Genomic DNA, 18,258 nt, shown 5'->3' with positions numbered 1-18,258 from the left:
CAAGCCAATTCACATATTAAATATTTTTAAAGCTCAGTTTTTTTCTTCATCTAAATTTATCTTTTAAAATGTCAATGGTAGGGGCGCCTGGGTACCTCAGTTGGTTAAGTGTCCGACTCTTGATTTTGGCTCAGGTCCTGATCTCAGGGTCCTGGGATTGAGCCCCATGTTGGGCTCTGTGCTCAGCAGGGAGTCTGCTTGAGATTCTCTCTCCCGCTCCATCTGCCCCTCCCCCACTGACTCATTTTCTCTCTCTCTCTCTCTCTCAAGTAAATCTTTTTAAAAAAATAAAATGTCAGTAGTAGTTTTGATGTTTTTTCTCTGCACTGAGATAGATCAATCTGCTTATGTCTCAGATATGTGACCCTATGGTCAGACGCAGGCTCAAGAAGCCCATTCAAGAACCAAGCCTATCAGTTCGTGTTATGGAAACCACTCACATATCCTGGCTTTTGCAAATCTCCTTCCGAGAGGCTGGATTCTGTCCCCAAACTCCCAAACCCTGGGGCAGGCCCCAACACAGGGCATACACACCTGAGTACCGCTGTGTGGCTTCAGTTACCGTCTACTTTTGTTTTCTCTGTCACTCCATGTCACCTGCCTCACTGCGTGGCAAGGCATTAACTCTCCCCTGCACTGCAGCCAGGTGCTCTCTGCTAAATATTTACAGTCAGATTTCTCTATAGGCCCCGTGTGCCAAAGACCCACCATACCTGCCATCTGAGGCAGAAAGATCTATAACATCATATACTCCTGAAGATGGCCTGTAGTATCAGAGGTGATGGCTAACGGTTGTCCCCTCTAGATGAGAGCGCCCGTGGAGGGGGGGCCCTGTTGGTCTGGTCCTGCACTGTCGCCCAGAATCTCACCTGGAGCAGGCTCTCGGCTACTGCTTTCTGGGCAAGGGCTGCACGAATGAAGGAGGGGGGAGTGGGCAGGTGATGGCTATGCTCATGATGAATGAACGAATGATCTCAGAGGAACAGAGGGGTAAACGCAAGGGCAGCTGAAGGCCACCAGGTGCTGAGTACCTGCCTCACCCTTGTCGCCCTTTGTGCCATCTCGTCCATCTCTCCCAGGCAAACCATTGTGACCAGGATTCCCCGGGACGCCAGGGTGCCCTTGCCTGCACGTGTCCTGCGAGTTCACATTTCTCGTGCAGATTCCAATGACAAGCAGGAGCAACCAGATCCTCATGGTTCAGATGACGGAGCTGAACTGCAAGAGGGAAACAAAGACCAAAAGGAGAAGCCTTTGTTGCTGGGACCACAGACACACCCTTTGTTCCTTGCCGTGGGACCCGGACCCAGCCTGGCTCAGCCTTGGACAGAATGGTCAGGGCAGATAAGGGCAGGACCTGGTAGCAGACAAGCTGCTTGCAATCAGAGGGCCATTGTTCAAGGACGCCTGGGTGGCTCAGTCGGTTAAGCGTCTGCCTTCAGCTCAGGTCATGACACTGGGTTCCTGGGATCGAGCCACGCATCGGGCTCCCTGCTCAGCGGGAAGCCTGCTTCTCCCTCTGTCTCTCCCCCATTTGTGCTCTCTCTCTCATAAATAAATAAAATCTTTTAAAAAAAAAAAAAGGGAAGAAAAAGCAGAAGGCCATTGTTCTTGGAAGGAACACATGTGACCGGGACTGCTTTTAATGGTGAGTGGTCAAGGAGAAAGCCAAGGTCCAAGTCAGATACTTCCATTTATCACTCTACTTTGGGTAAATCGCTTTTCAGAGCCAGAGAAGAGATTAATACTTGTCTCCCAGGGCTGCTGTAAAAAACAAATTTGATCACAATGTGCATGAGAGCACATTTTCACTAGGAAAGCAAACTCTGGCAGCTACTTGTACACGCCTGTTCACAGCAGCCTTATTCACAGTAGCCCGAAGTTGCAAACAACCCACGTGTCCACGGACACATGACTGATTGTACAGAATGTGATATACACAGTGGACTATTACTCAGCCTTAAAAAGGAAGGAAATTCTGACGCATCCTACAACAGGGATGAACCTGAAGGACTTTATGCTAAGTGTAATCAGCCAGACACAATAGGACCAGTACAGTAGGATTCCACTCGTATGAGGCCCCCAGAGTGGTCACATTCACAGAAACAAAGTAGAATGGTGGAGGCAGCAGCCAGGGGAGGGGGACTGGGAGCTCCTGTTCAAAGGGGATGGTTTCAGTTTGGGAAGATGAAAAAGTTCTGGAAGTGGATGGTGGGGACAGTTGAACAATGAGAACGTCCTTAATGCCACTGAACTGGACACTTAAAAATGGCTAAAGTGGTAAATTTTATGTCACATCTATTTTACCACAATAAAAAAATAAATGGAATGAAAAAGTAAAATGTTCCAAGCAGTCCTATGATCAGATGTGTTCTTTGAGTTAAGGTTTTGTTTCTCTGGGAGACTGCGGCGAAGGGCACGCGCACACGCATCGCAGGGCACCCCGTTTGTGAAGCACACTTGCACGTCCTCTCGCAAGTTCCTGATTTGCTTTTGAACCCTGTCAGGAGCGAAGGCAGTGCTGCATGGTGAAGTTTGCAATGAGATCTGAAGGAACAAAGCAGCTAATTAGACCAAGTGTTCTAGACAAAGGGAACACTCAGGCAAGAGCCTAGGCTAGTGTGCACACAGGATTCAGGGACCCTCCCGACGATATCAAATCTCCCCAGGGAGGGGCACCGCATCCCTCTCTTTCATGGCACCGTAGTAGGGGGTTGCATCTGTTCATGTCGTTGTAGGGCTAAAAATCTGGCTCTCCATCTGACTGTGTTTTCATTCTTATTGTATTCCAGTTCTCAGTATTAAGCCTGGAACCATGTGTTAAATAAATATGTGTCGAATGAAGTGAATGTGTGGTGGCAGGTATTTTAGGACGTAAAAAATAATAACACGAGATTAGTGCAACAGGTCAGAACTCAGATTCTCCTACAGTGCTGAAGGCAACGGATGTCTGCCCAGCACTTCAGAAAGCTAAAGAGAAAAGACATCTTAAACCCAGTGATCTCCTCCTGAAAATTCTTCTTAATAATCCAAAATCTGCCTGCCAACAATATTAACCATGGTGTTATTTGTAATAGTGAAAAAGTACATACCACATAACATGTAACAGTAAGTGGTTCAGAAGTAGAATATCATGTAACCATTGTAATAATTATGTAGTTCATGTAGAAATATGTAAAAGATCCACGTTGTGTTGAATTTTCAAAAAGTAGACTAAAATGCATGCATGGGACGCCTGGGTGGCTCAGTTGGTTAGGCGTCTGCCTTCAGCTCAAATCATGATCCCAGTGTCCTCGGATCCAGTCCCACATCGGACTCCTTGCTTAGTGGGGAGCCTGCTTCTCCCCTGCTTGTGCTCTTCTCTCTCTCTGACAAATAAATAAAATCTTTAAAAAAAAAAAAATGCCATGCACATGATGAGGGTACCTATGTAATTATGTATTAGTAGTGACAAAAACTAGAAGCAAGTGAACGTGGTTGCTTTAGAATTGTGCGGTTATGGGAGTTTTTCCTTTTTAAAAAATGTTTTTTTGCCTTGTCTATTAAAATATTTCTAGATCTATATTTTTAAAACCAGCTAGACTTGTCATCCAAAGGATTACATCGCCATCTTATGGAAGCCTCTGAATATCACAGGGTCCACTTTGATGCAAATAAAGTAATTTTGGAAAAGGAAATACAGCTGTTTCCCTTTGAAGTCACAAACTTCAGCCATTTCAGGAAATTGAGTTGTTTTCATAGAGCCAAATTCCATAAATAATCTACACCATCCTCTTCTGTTTAACTCAGAAGTGACTGGTAGTAGTTGAATCTAAATGGCCCAGACCAACCTCTGTTAAGGGGTCTAATTTTTCCTTTTTAATTTTTAAAAAACGTGTGTTACAATTATTCCAATAATACAAAGATCACAAGATCATAAAGGTGTCAAATTAAGATGAACTCCAATCTGTCCTCCAGCTAGAGAAGAACTAAGATAAAAGCAAGCATTCAGGGGCACCTGGGTGGCTCAGTTGTTAAGCGTCTGCCTTTGGCTCAGGTCATGATCCCAGGGTCCTGGGATCGAGCCCCGCATCGGGCTCCCTGCTCAGCGGGAAGCCTGCTTCTCCCTTTCCCACCCCCCTGCTTGTGTTGTCTCTGTCAAATATAAATAAATAAAATCTTAAAAAAAAAAAGCAAGCATTCATCCTTCCGTAATTTCTCTAGTTTTGTGTACTTGCTTCTTCCGCGTGCCAAGCACGTAGGCAAACTTCAACAAATGACTTTGAATAACTGAATATGCTTTGCTCCCAAATAAATAGTGAAATAAGTGATGGCACTGTGTCTCATAAGAAAACTGAGATGAGGGACCTGAGGGCTCGCACAAAGAATGCATATAGTAAACATTATATTAATATGTTACTTATAAAAATAAAAAGTTACATTTGTTGTCTCAGATGCTAAGCCATGTCTTGACTAAGGTAAGGCTCCTGCTGTCAAAGTGTGAGCACTCACCCAAAGTGAGGGAGGCTTGTGGCCATGTGCAGTCACCCAATCATCAGAGTAGCCGAGCATTCCCTCGATATACAGCCCTTCAGGCAACAGGTTAAAAAACTGAAAACAGTCACTGCCTCAGACAGATCCATATAAGCCTGCGAATCATAGAGAATAGAGGCAATCCTTCTGTTGAACGTCAAGTTCATGGGGCGAAGGACCCTGGCATTCTGCTGTGATCTCATAACCCTGACCCGCTGACACGGTTCAGGGCAGAGGCACACAGACTGCAAAGGGCTTTGGAGTTAGAACCCCCACCCCCTCAATAATTCCTTATTTAGTTCCTGATTTCCAGGTGGTTTCTCCTATGCTCGACCTAGTTCTCCCTCACTCCTGAATTTCTTGATAAGTTTACTGAAAGACCTGCCAGAGGCCGGCTGAGCGATCTGTAGTGGGTGTCCCAGCCTCTGAGCCTCCGCATCTGTGCATCGAATCCAAGGGCTGAAATAAGGCCTAACGTCCCTCCCACATTCAACAGTTTAAGGATCTTAAACATCACAAGATGTTTCCTCGTCGAATACATTTTCTTCCACATGCCCTACACATTGTACACTTCATGTATTTCTTCTTCAGCATACGTGAAGGGGCTTGTTTTTAAGCTATGCCTTGTAAATTAGTATTTACATAAATATATAAAAACGTACACACCGAAATTTGTGCCAAATAATCTACCAGCTTCTCTAGAAAGCTCTCTTGAAAAGTCTGCTATTCTTACAAGGTTTTCTACAGCGCCTTCCCTCCTCCCAGCCAGTGTGCAGTGTTCCAGCAGAAGAACTTCAAAATCTGCTTTTATCTCCTGTCCACTCTCTTCCTCAAGAATGAATTTTGAACCCAAAACTCTGTAGGATCTGCCTATTTTTGCAAACAATTAAGCAGGATCATCACACACCAAAAATGTAAGAGCCCCATCTTCAGACTCTGATGCCTTAAACCGAATTTAAAGAAATTGTTTCCTACTTACCTGACCCCCAGGGCTGCAGGCTGCACCCGGGTGCTGCACAAACCAGGAATCAAGGGCTAACTAAATAAAATCATGCCTTCCTGCCATACAATTCCCTAGTGGGTTTAGCTGCAAAACAGCAGGAAGGGGAGGGAACAGAGTAAGGCACAAGATCTCTTGGAAGAACTTCAAGAATTGCAGCCACACTTGCTTGAGTCAGGTAGCATCTTCTACTGGTACCGGTTCAGAAAACTTAGCTCCTTTCCCCCGTCCTTTTTAATAAAGGGAGAGAAAGCATGGTACACTTTCGAGTAGTCTGGAAGAAGGAATCCACACAGCAGGTGTCTTTCCGGAAAGTGATGTTTATGCCTTTGCCTCCGCAGCTTCCCTGCTGACCCTGGGCCAATTACAGGCCAACAGGACAAAACCGAAGACGAACAGATTATTTGAATTCCCAGAACATTGGAACGGACATCATTTAACTAGATCTCTCAAACTTCTGTATAGATCCTTTGATTTTAGACACTTGTGTACATTGGAATTTCATGCTCGTCTCTACACACAAAAACACACACACCCCATCGGCCATTGAGAGAAGCATGGTGCAATGATTTTTTTGATGCCATGTAATCATTAATTTTTAATTTTTCCCGATCAGAGTCTATGAACATGGATCTCAAACTTAAAAATAGCATCAGGAGAACAAATGTACTCAACGCTGTGTTGAGAACCAACTCAGAGAACCTAGTCGGATTGCAGAGGCCACACAGAGAACGGGGTATGGAGGGTGTAGGGCAAGTCCCCCTGAACAGAGGCAACACCCTCTCTACTCACCATGCCTCAAAGTCCTCATCTGGACCGCGGGCAAAGCAGTCCCAACGTCCCAGGGAAGTGGCAGGATTTAATTTGGTGACCTGAGTCAAGGTGGTCTCTCTCCCACCATCCCATGGCAGGCGCATCTCTTGATCCCTGAAGGCACCCAGACACCTTCAGTCCTTTCTCAGCGGGAGGGAGCAGCAGGCTTTGCCCTGCTGACAATTCCTTTCTGCTTTTGCTGTCCCTGCCCTGCCCCATGTCCTCCTCATCTCCAGGCTTCTTCCCTGTTTTCTTCTACCTGGCCACCCTCTGAGGGTGTTCCGAGGTCAATCCCCTCCTTCAGTTGTTTGCTCTCCGCTTCCTTTCTACCTGCCTCTCCCACGCTCACCTCTCTCTGGAGCTGCATGCAGCATTGCACCCACGGGTGGGACCAGACGGTCGCACGGGTCCCACCATCCCAGCTGTTCTTTTCTGAATCCATCGATGGCGCCAGCACCCAGCCATCAACCCCAAGGCATAACTTGGGAGCCATACCTCCTCCCAACAGCTGTGTGACGGGCCATGGCTAGCAGCCTTCACAGCTAGCCTCCCCTCCTTTCCCACTGTCTCTTTGCTGGACACGGTCTCCCAAGTCATCTCCTGCCTCTGGTTTTAAAGCCACCCTTTCCTCTGCCACTGGTCCGAGCTCCAGAGCAAATTTGGGCACAGCTTTCCTTGCCTTCAATTCTTTGCCTACAAAATGAAGTCCCAGCACCTCATCCTGGTTGGCAGGCCCTTCGGGATCCAGCTTCCACCACTGTGGCTTCGCACACACCTCGTGGCATGTTGATTCAAGCAACACATGCAGGGGCCCTGCCGTGCTGGGTTAGCCCTCCAGGGTGCCTCCTGGGCCACCTTCCTGCCCTGACACCAGATGAGGACTCGGCTCCTCGAAGGCCATAGGCCGTAACTTGAACACACCCCTAGTGTTGCATAATTCGCGCTGAATTTTCCTCACACCTTTCTGTGCCTGCCTCCCTCTCTGACCACGTGCTCCTTTGGAGGATTACCCATCTCAGCTTGCCTCCCGAATGCACAGGGCAGGTGGCTGTCATGCGAGGCCCTCTCCCCCTCAGCTCTTCTAGAAAGTTTCACTACCCTCTTTTCACCCCTTCCTCCATAGCGCACCAGCTTGGTCCCTGGAAGCCACCCTGGACAGGCAGGCTTTCAGGTTCCCAGTGCTCCCCCTCCCCCTCCCCACCCCTAAGCCAACCCCCTCTCCCAGTGCAGCCCAAGGAGGGGGAGCAGATCAGTTTGGGAAGTAGGTGGATGTTGAGAGTAAACAAACAGTGGGGACTCGGGGACTCGGGGACTCGTGGCTTGGCAACCTTCATAGGAATACTTTTCTGACTACAGTCACAGCAAACAATGGGCTATTTACTTAACTTCTCTAGCTGTTAATTAGAGAAGGAAATTCGTACGTTCCCTGCCCCCAAAGGGTAAGCAGCAGCCATTCTGGTGAAGCGGCCTCATCCCCACCGGGTAGCAGCTCTGAAATGGAAAGTGTATATAAAGGCACGCGCGTTTCATCTACGGTCCACCATCAGGAGCCGGAGAGCAAGCAGGCCGTAGCACTCTGGGTTTGGCTTTATCCAACCTGTGGTGACTTTTTTCAGGCAAGTGGCTCCTCCCTGTTCCCCTGGGAGCCCTTTCTCCCATTCCTATCTAGTGGCTTAAGCCTGCTCACCAATGGATGAATTTTTACTGAAGTCTATGGATGTCGACAGGAAATGGGCTCTAAATGCCAGAAACCCGCCTAACACTTGCTCTCTACTTAAAATATATGCATATATATGTCTTATTTTACTACTCAGATGCATTACTGGAACCAGTTTGGCAAATTAACTTTAATATACAGATACAAAACAACAAATATAGATTCACAGCATTTACAAGAAATCATTCAAATAACATTGTAAATAATATTTTTTTTTTTTTACAAAACTTCATTCAACAGAAATACAGGTCAAGTTATAGCAGTCTTGTACAACATACTTCAGCTGTCAACAGCAAATTCATCAGTTTGGAAGCTGTCACGTGACTTAACATTGTCTTGATGTTGAGTTAAATTCAAGGAAAAGGTTACTAAAAGCCTGCAAAAGAGGTAAGTCAAACACAACCGATGCTAATATTTACAAAAAAGACCAATTATTAAATTACAGAATCCGTTAAAGTATTTTCTAAATACAAATGTCGATGCCTAGGAGATATTAACTAAGGACAATAATGTTAAGTGTGTTGTAACTAAAAACATTTGCATCAAATATGTAAGCTTCTGGGTTTTTCCTTTTAAGATCAGATAGTTGCTACTTATTCTTCTCAAAACTGTTTGATCTCTACTTTCACTGCATGCATCCTGAGAATAACAGCGTTAGCCAAGTGGAATTTTAATGAGAACATGTGTACGTTAAGCTTATAGGGACCAATGTTTTTGAGCAGTTTGACCCAGCTGATTTGTGCCCAGTGTCCCTGGCCTGTCAGCCATCGGAAGGACATGTATCCACACTTGTTAGTACTGTCCTGTGAGGGACACATCTGTATCTCCCCTCTTCCATAAAATAACAAGACAGCAATTTTCTCCTTAACTCCAAGTAATCAGGCTGTTCTATTCTGGCTACATAACTAAGTTCGTGTGTACTGAGAAATATCAGCCATTTGGGCATGGAGAGTTTTCCAGCAGATAAATGCTGAACCATGGCTTTTAGAAAAGATTTCTATTGTGAAACAAAGTTTGAATTAAATGCACTTCCGCTTTGTGTCTAGACAACAGCGGTGTAGGATTGAGGGGATTTTCTGAACAGGCATGGAGTTGGTCTTCATCTGGATTAGGTATAAAAAGGCACAACAATATTCAGAAATAGCGTGGAGACAGGGGTGAAATGTTTTCAACAACAAAAATCAGATCTACCGGGGAAAAGAGGAGATCTACTGAAAATAAAACTAGGAAGAAGGGACCCCAGGAAAGCTCTGGCACATTGCTGCCAGTCTTTTCCTTGCAGGCCAAAGACGAAGAATGCTACTTCTCTAAGATTTTACAAATATTCCATTTTATGACTGTTTATGATTTACTGCAAGGTAGTTGTGCATTTTAGGTATGATGAAAATCAAGAAGGTTGCTTTTGACCCAAGGCCATTTCAACTGTCTTCCAACAGATTCTGAAACATAAATAATAAATTAGGTGAGATTTGTCAAAGTGTTTTGCTATCTTTGTGAGAGAGAGAGAGAGAGAGTGTGTGTGTGTGTGTATGTGTGTGTTGTGGGGACACCCATATTATGCAATATGGGGTTAGAGTGAGGAAAAAGAAGGGAGAAAGCAAGATTCCCAATGAAATCCATACAAAATCCATTTGGGAGCTGCTCTTGGTTTCCCTCGTCTTCTTTCCAAGTGGAACACAGGACTTACATCAAGAAGGAAAGTGGGGCAAACCTAAAATTCGAATACTTGAGCCACTATTCTTTATCAAACTCATACATTTGCTAATAAAACTCAAGCTAGATAGATTTTAAACAATTTCTCATTTTTCCAAAATCACCAGAAAAGGCCAAGCAGGACCCACTCAGGGTGGGTACTGTATCGACTGACTCTTTACACCGCACTGAGCTCACGGGGGCGGCGCCGGGCCCCAGCTTTCTGCTTCTGCTGGCGAGTCCCCAGAGGGACCGGGGGCAACCCGAAGTTCGGGCTCAGGTGGGAAATACAGCAGGACTGGTCACAGAACTGAAAGCACTTCACTGTGCATTAGGAAACATTAGTAAATGGGAGCCCATTAAGTGGTTCTTTACTTGAACCCTCACTGAAAATGTAACATAAGCAAATGGTTCTCTTTTCTTCCCTCATTTTCTTATTATTAAAAAAAACTATTCAAAATTGTTGTATATACAAACAACTCTGTTCAGCACAGACTCCTAGAGTTATTATTGCTGAGGGGTCCACCAAAAGCATTTTAAGTGTAGTTTTCAAAATAGAGCATTACATCTTCTTAATAAAAAGGTCAGTTATATAAATGCAACTAAAATCGAGAGGTCTAGCCAAAAAGAAACATGTGCGTGTACACATGCGCACACACACACACACACACACACGTGCGCTTGTACGCTCGGAGCCACAGTACCTCCTGGGAAACTTCCTCACAGAAGTAACCTCTATCCTGGGACACTGGGTATCACGGCCCACAGAAGCCACCCCAGGGTCGGTGACCCCAGGGCAGCACAACCTTGCAGCCATCCTACGTACAAGTGAGTACATCACTGAGGCTGACCGGAAAACATTTCCAGATAGTGCTCTAAGGTCCACTCCAACGTCCAGCATTAGGTTTTCTTGACGCGTGATGTCACCTCCTTCGGGACCGGCCCTGGGCGGGGGGGGGGGGGGGGGGGGAGGTGGGGAGGGAAGGAGGGACCAGACGTTTGGAGGCACAGGTTCTACCTTTGTCTAGGATGTTATGGGTTTGTTTATGCTCCAGCACGGGCCTATTGGAAAATGGGACTTTCTGAGAGTAGCGTACGAGAAGGGGATTCTCACATAGAAAACCAAAGTGTGGACTACGATACCCCCGTCCAGTGCACTAAGTACATTTAAATGGCCTCTCCCTTGCAGAACCTGTCTTCTCCAGACATACTGAAAAGTTATTTTCATCAACATTTACAATATAGACAAAGAAGGAGATTACTATCACCACGTATCAGCCCACATGGCCTTCGTTAAAAAGACAGCTATGTCTGAGTCTAGATGCACTGTTGTTAAGGTCTCTTAATAAAGAAAGAACCTTCAGAACCCTCCTGACAGGTTAATAAGGGTGGGGTTAGCACTACCGTTTGGGGTTTATGCAACAAAGTCGGCTTCGAATCCTGAGGAAGGTGGGCTGCTGGGAACCACATATTTTCTGGGGGGAATGTTCAGGTCACTGTAACTTAATTGCTGGGGACGCCAGAAACAACAGGTGGGGAGAACGCACTGATGCTGTGAACATGCCTTTCCACAGGCACGTGTGCGTATTTCGCTTACCAGAAAATTAAGTAAATGGGTTTTTATATTGCAAACGCATAGGTGTGATTAGTTCCTTAGGTCATGACGTGCAAGTAGGTGTGATTTCTGCCTGGAGAGTCACACGCTGCACACACACCGGCGGGAGGGGACAATCCACCCCGTGGTAGGGTTTTGCACTTTCTCCCTGGAAAGCAGCTGCCTCCTCAGGATGCTGAAGTCGCCCGGACCGTGTTCCATGGGAGGGATTCATCACGCTTCTCCCTCTAGCCTGTCCGGGATGCACCTCACCAGAGAAAGCCAGCACTACCACTTGGTAACAATTCAGACGACACCAGGGGACACCACGGCCATCTGCTCTGCGGCGCTACTTCGCCTAATACTGTGGAAGACAGCTACAGCTTGCCCGTGCTGGTGAGACGCTACCGAACCAACCCCATCACGACCGTCCCCTGGGAATCCACATGCCAAAGTGGCACTGCAATCGAGGCCCTCCTCAGGAACGGCAGCAGGGAGTGCGCCCGTCATCAGCGATGCCCACTGGGGTCACTGCTCGGCTTCACTGCAGAGCAGGTCACTGGCTCCCGCGGCCCAGCCACCTTGGCACCGGTCCCAGAGGGGTCTCGTGGACGTCAGGGCCGTGCGTCATGACCTCCGTCTCCCTTCCAAGGAGCTGGGTCTTCAGAGGCACCTTGGTCGCATCCCAGACCTTCTATTCTTCACCGATCCCCAAAGGAAGTTTTCAGCACTGCGTTGAGCACACAGAAATGGTTCTCCTCTTTACAGACACCTCAGCCAATGCATGACCTCCCGTTTTCATTTCTTGAAAGGGGTGAGTTTGTTGAACGTGTGCCAGAAGAGCGATGGCTTCCTCTTGGGCTCAGCCAGAGCAAATACCTGCTGCTGGGGGACGCTGGTGGGCACGGTGATGTGGCGCTGGTGAAGGGGGTGCAGGCTCTGGTGCGGCGGGGCCACGGGGCATCCGCTGTAGCCTAACTCGAGAAGGGAGAAGAGTGGAACATGGACCCAGCATCACTCGGTAGCCCAAAAGGAAGACTTGAGTTCTTAACTTGATCCTTAATTCATATGAACGCAAAGTACATCTAGAAGCCATCATAACAGCACCTACCAGTTGCTGTGAGAATGAAGGGAGCTAGGAACGTGCTGAGAATGATAAATTGAAACGGTTTCATTGGAATAGGCATTTTAAATCTGCACAGAGGTAATGAGAAAAGCCTAGCACAATGAGCTCCAGGATCACAAGCTAACTGTGAAAGTCAGAGTGAAAGGAGGAAGGAGCGTGGGTCTTAGAAGGAGCCAGGACTCAGTTCAGAAGGCATCCTGGCCCCGATCTGCCACAAGGCTCTCCTGGCCTTCCCCGGTGAGAGGTGCCTGGCACGGGACCACCCACCACCACCCGCGTTCTTTCCATTTGGGTGCCTAGTTGCTGAGCCAGTGACTCCTGGAAGATGCGGACACAAACTACTACCTTCTAACAAATGGATATTTACTGGTCACCTGCCATTGAAGTAGAGATTCAAAAAAAGAACAAGACAGGGTTTTTTTCTCTTCAAAGGTATTTATCACTTCGTGCTGGGGGTGGTGGTGGGAATTCTGCCTTAGAGCAGAGGGAACAGGTAAATGGGAATCCTAAGGGTTGTTTTGGTAATGAATTCTTCTTGGCCCTCAGCTGATGGCACATCACCATCCCGGGCTTAACTGGGTCTTCCTTTTGCACTTTCAGTTATGAAAATCCTGAATAGGATACATTTCAGAGGATAAATTGTTCTTAAGAGTAGGAAGTCAATCTGAAAAAAAGGTTCTAAGAATATAACAAATATTTTTGGAATAAAAATCCTTATTATTTTATTTCTGTTGAGTGACATCAGGGGTATTATCGGCACTGTAAAAAAATCTTTGCGCATCAGGACGATGGGGCATGACCTGAGTATTGGTCATCTTCAGTAGCTGCTCAGGCAATTCTAATGTGCACAGAGGGTAGGGAGTCCTTGCTCTAAATAAGCTAGTGTGTCTTCTTTTCAGCTCATTTCTCGATGTACTGGATTTTTAGACTTTTCTTACCTACACCAGAACGCAGCCTGCACTGATAAGGAGTTTGGGGCTGGAGATTTCCTCCATGCGTGCCCAAGACACGCAGGAGCTGCTGGTTTGCCTCAGACCGCTGAACTGGTTGGCCGGAGGAAGAACGCCAGCACAACCTCAGGATGGGGAGGTGCAGAAGCTCTTCGGTGCCAATTCAAAACACATCTTACAGGCTCATGTTCAAATGTCAGCAAATACTGAAGCATACTCACAGTCAAAACCAAATGCAGATTATTCTAAACCACCCGTTTGGGGGGGGGTGGAGGGGGGTGTCTATCATTTTGAGTTTCACCTGTATGTCTCTCCGTTGTTGAGAGCTGGTCGTCAGTGCACTGACGACCTCAGACATTCGCGATTTTAATTCCCATACTGATATACATGAAGGAGATAAGGAGATGAAGCCTTCTTCAAAACTTACCTTTTGACTTTCCGTGTCCTGCCTTTTGAGCATTTAACATGGCGAGTTTCTTTTGATTTTCTGAAATTTCCATTCCTGGATTTAGGAACAGACATGAGAAACATTCAAAACAGGTGAAATAAGTCAATCAGAGGAAGACAGTTATCATATGATTTCACTCAAATGTGGAATTTAAGAAACAAAACAGGATCATAGGGGAAGGGAGGGAAAAATAAAATAAGATGAAATCAGAGAGGGAGATAAACTATATGAGACTCTTAACCATAGGAAGCAAACTGAGGGCTGCTGGAGGGGAGGGGGTGGGGGCTGGGTAACAGGGTGATGGGCATTAAGGAGGGCATGTGATGTAATGAGCACTGGGTGTTCTATGCAACGGATCAATCACTGAACTCTACCTCTGAAACTAATAATACACTATATGTTAATTAATTGAATTTAAATAAAATGAAAACAAACAAACAAGTAACGCCACTACAGAGTAAAACCAGAACCAGAACCAGGTTAATAAACCCTGAGGTGTTCAACATAACCCACAGGCAAAGAACCTTACTCCCCGAGGAACTCTAAGAGGTTGAAAAGATTATAAATGGAGAAGGAGCAAGGACTGTCACCAGGACAGACACTAGGACGACATCCTCCTAAGCAGGACACGCTCACAGGTGCCGTGGGGGCACTGCGAGCACCAACGTGCAGACGCCGACTGAACGCCGCCCGTACGAACTCGAGCTGCCAGGCCTGTCCCGCAGCAGGCTTAGAAGCACAGCTGACCCTTGAGCAACATGGGGTGGGATGGTGTGGGTCCACTTATACATGGGGTCTTCTTGACAAATACAGGGCAGTGCTGTAAATGCATTTCCTTTTCCTTATGATTTTCTTAACATTTTCCCCTAGCTGACTTTATTGTAAGATGAGAGCATACAATGCATGTAACACAGATGTGTGTTAATGGACTGTGTTATCGGTAAGGCTTCCAGTCAACAGTGGGCTAGGAGAGTGAAGTTCTGGGGGAGTCCAGAGTTACACCTGGATTTCTGACCGTGGGGCGTGGCGGGGTGGGGGTCGGCGCCCCAACCCCCGCGTTGTTCAAGGGTCAGCTGTATTCGGGATTTGCGGATCCTGCTGCTTTTTGCCGGGGGGCCATTTCACTCTGGGAGGGGGCTGGCCTCCGGGGCTGGAAGGCGGAGGCGCTGCTCACCCATCTCGCGGTCCTCCTGCACGCGCCGCCTCTCATCCCCGCAGGCCTGCAGCCACCGCGCCTTGTCCTCCTGCTTTTTGGCACAAAACAGATGAACTTCGTCAGTGGTTTTGCTGACGAGCTTGAAAGCGTTCTTCACGTTGAGGTTCCAGTCCTTGTCGCGTCCGTCCTCCAGGTCCACGAGCTGCACCTCATCCATGTCCGTGCGGCCTCTGTAGTAGAGCACGTCCCTGCGCAGCAGGTCCTTCTTGCAGGACACCAGCTGGTGGTCAAACAGGAAGAACGTCCGCTGCTGGCTCTTGCCGTGCTTGGTGATTTTGGTCAGCTCCCCAGAATGGATCAGTTCGGAACTTCGGTCTAGGATATCCAGCCCCTGCGAGGATGGACACACATTTAAAGACCTTCCCGTCTGGAGTCCTTGCGAATGTGTCACGGATACAAGAACAAGTCCTGACACACAGTCTTTCTCCCACTTTGCAGTTACAGGAGGTCCAGTCACAGCTCAGCAGGGCTTAAAAAGGCCACTTACACCTCGGGTGGTTCGTCTCCTTGTGTGGGAAGCTTCTTTTCTTTATTTCCTACCCTTTGGGAAAATGTTACAGTGCCTCTGTGTCATCCAAAGGGCCTTCCTTACAAGGAAGGAAGGACTGGTGATAAACGTGCTGGATGAGTGGGCTCCAATCGGTCTGGATGGCTGCTCCCCGGAGAATAAGGACACCAAGGAGGCTTTCTACGGGGGGCACTTAATGCTACAGGCTCTGGGGCTCTGGCTTTCGAGTCTGGTATGTATAGCGGCTCCCAGAGTAACAACTAGCTTAGGATCTTGGAAACAAAAGACCAGAGAGCAAATTGCCAGCAAGGTATTGGTAAACTACTGACAATAAGTTATCCCCTAAATGTCACAGTCCAAGAACCCAAGGAAAAAACACATCTTTACAGTATTAGGTTGGGTCTAACCCAATGGAACTGTGTGGTATTTGGTACAACACTGGCCTTTGATTTATAAGGTTTTATCCTCCTTCAATCCTAGTCATACACAGTATTTTGTGGAGGCAAAAAAGCTTGACTCCAAAAGAGTTCTTCTACTTGCTTGCCTAGAGCAATTCTGTGCCCCAGATTCTTCACTTACAAAGTAAGAGAGTTAAACAGTGATGTCTAAGGGCCCATCCAAGCTCCAGAAGGCTCTACGGCCCCTGAAATAGAAGTATTTCTTTCCAGTGTTCACTGCTGTAACCTACTTTAGTTAAAAACCTAACTTCTCAATCCAAACTCTCTTAATCCTTAGGGACAGTGAGTTCGGACCAATTAGTTTAATGTATGATGAATTGTGCTTGGTCTGAAAAAAATCAGAACAACATCAGTTGTTCGAGCAAGCCACTTAATCTTGCCATGTTTCCATTTCCCTATCTGTTAAATGGGGGTAATAGTAGCTCCTACCTCATAGGATTATTGAGAGGATTCAGTGAGTTCACATATAAAAATGGCTTAGACCAGTGCCAGCCATGGGGTAAACACAATCAGCGTTGTTTTTATAAATAAATGTTTGTGCATGTGTGCGCACATATGTACGCAGGACCATCATGACAGCTCGAGCCAAGCACTGCATTTGCCACCATCTTATATAATACTCATGAGAGCTCTAAGGGTATAGCTAATATTTTCAACCCCATCTTAAGGATGAAAATCTTAATCTTGCCCAGATCATACCCAATTCAAACACAGGCAGTGTGAGTCCAGAGTCCATACTCCTACCACACTGTTTGTATTTTAAATGTTCTCCAGGGGCTCCTGGGTGGCACAGTCAGTTAAGGGTCCAACCCTTGGTTTCGGCTCAGGTCGTGATCTCAGGGTCATGAGATCGAGCCCCACGTCCCGCTCCGCATTCAGATCAAAGTCTGTTTAAGACTCTCTCCCGCTGCCTTTCCCCACCCCCAACTCGTTCTCACTGTCAAATAAATAATACTTTAAAAATGTTCTCTAGTTGCTCTGATGGAGCGTACTTTCTACCAGGAGAGACAGAGCGTAAACAATAAATTAATTACAGACACTCTTCAGAGTTGATTTTTTAGTGGAAGTGAGTTACTGGTAAAGTAGCTGACTGTTAAGTTCAACCACCTGCTTCAAAATATATATACCATTAAAGCCAAGAATATAACGTATCAATGACAGGATGTCACAGTATGTCATCCAACTGGACCAGAGTGAGGGAGGGCATGAACAGCGCCGGGCGGCGGGCAGCTGCAGTAAGGGGTGCTCACTTACCTCCCAGCCGACGATGGACACCTGCCACCGTGCTATCTTGTCTATGCTTTCCAGCCTGCGCTTGCGCTCATTGATCAGACAGGCTACGTTCTTCATGGCTTCATAGGCTGCCTTTATGTTGTTGTAGTCACTGTAAAGTAGGAGGTTCATTTTAACCATATAATCTGAAACTCACAAAGCAGGACCGACAAAGTAATACATTCCATCCTGGATTTTGTATACTGATAAGTCTAGATAAAGTAGCATTTAAATAATGTCCATTGTTTCCTTTTTCTCATTCCTCCATGAATAGACCACAGTCTCCATAGGTTAAGGGAACTGACTGAATGCAATCCAGAATTCTTTGGAATAAGAATGATTTCATTCATTTCCCAGAAATCACAATGAATGAAAGTAAAGGCCACAAGAAATAAGTTTTAGTCACAGTGACAATGGATTATTTTCACTAATAAAGAAAGGACAGTCTTTATGACTGTTTTGGTGCTCAGATAGCCAGTTTTGCTATATAAAGTACTTTAATAATCACTAACCATTCCCAAGAGTAATTATTTGTTCTGAGTCTCATCTTCTAAGATGTTCAAGAAAGGGACACAAAGAGGACACAAGCCACAGAGGCCTGACGTGGTGAGTTGGCCTCTAAAACCGTAGGTACCAGGAAAACAAACTACAGTTCTAATCGCCACACAGACTACAGCAGAGCGTGGCTTGTACTGGAAAGTTTGACATTCAGGTTTTGCTCAGCGTTATTAATTTGGGGACGTGTAAACCAATCATCTAACTAATGAGCTGAATTCTTTACTTTCCAGCACTTTCTTGTGTCTTATGAGATAGACAGAGCCTTTGGATCTCAGTAGCACCGAATTAGATCCTCCTGCATAGCAAGGAAAGAAAGCCTTGGAAGCAGATTCTATTGTCTATGTACCAAACACAAATAACTCAGCCCCTGGGAAGTCCCTGGGCATTCCCCCAC

The 18,258-nt window shown here is 46.5% G+C and overlaps 1 protein-coding gene across 6 annotated transcripts in view; it reads right to left on the bottom strand.

Annotated features, from left to right (window-relative positions):
• Nucleotides 1-18,258, bottom strand: part of SPATA13 (spermatogenesis associated 13) — a 363,796-nt gene that overhangs the window by 3,413 nt on the left and 342,125 nt on the right. For 2 of the 6 annotated variants that reach the window (XM_027588186.2, XM_027588190.2), the window contains 4 exons: nt 17,289-17,418; nt 15,027-15,399; nt 13,832-13,906; nt 8,129-12,302 (listed from right to left, as the gene is read on the bottom strand). In XM_027588186.2, the coding sequence (XP_027443987.2) occupies nt 12,127-12,302; nt 13,832-13,906; nt 15,027-15,399; nt 17,289-17,418 (754 nt within the window). In that variant the 3' untranslated portion in view covers nt 8,129-12,126. The other 4 variants (XR_004819935.1, XM_035726496.1, XM_027588187.2 and 1 more) reach the window with 4 other exon arrangements.

The sequence above is a fragment of the Zalophus californianus genome, chromosome 3, assembly GCF_009762305.2.
Source record: "Zalophus californianus isolate mZalCal1 chromosome 3, mZalCal1.pri.v2, whole genome shotgun sequence".
Classification (NCBI taxonomy): Eukaryota; Metazoa; Chordata; class Mammalia; order Carnivora; family Otariidae; genus Zalophus; species Zalophus californianus.
Note: the sequence above shows the minus strand (reverse complement) of the source record. Positions and strands in the feature narration are given on the sequence as shown.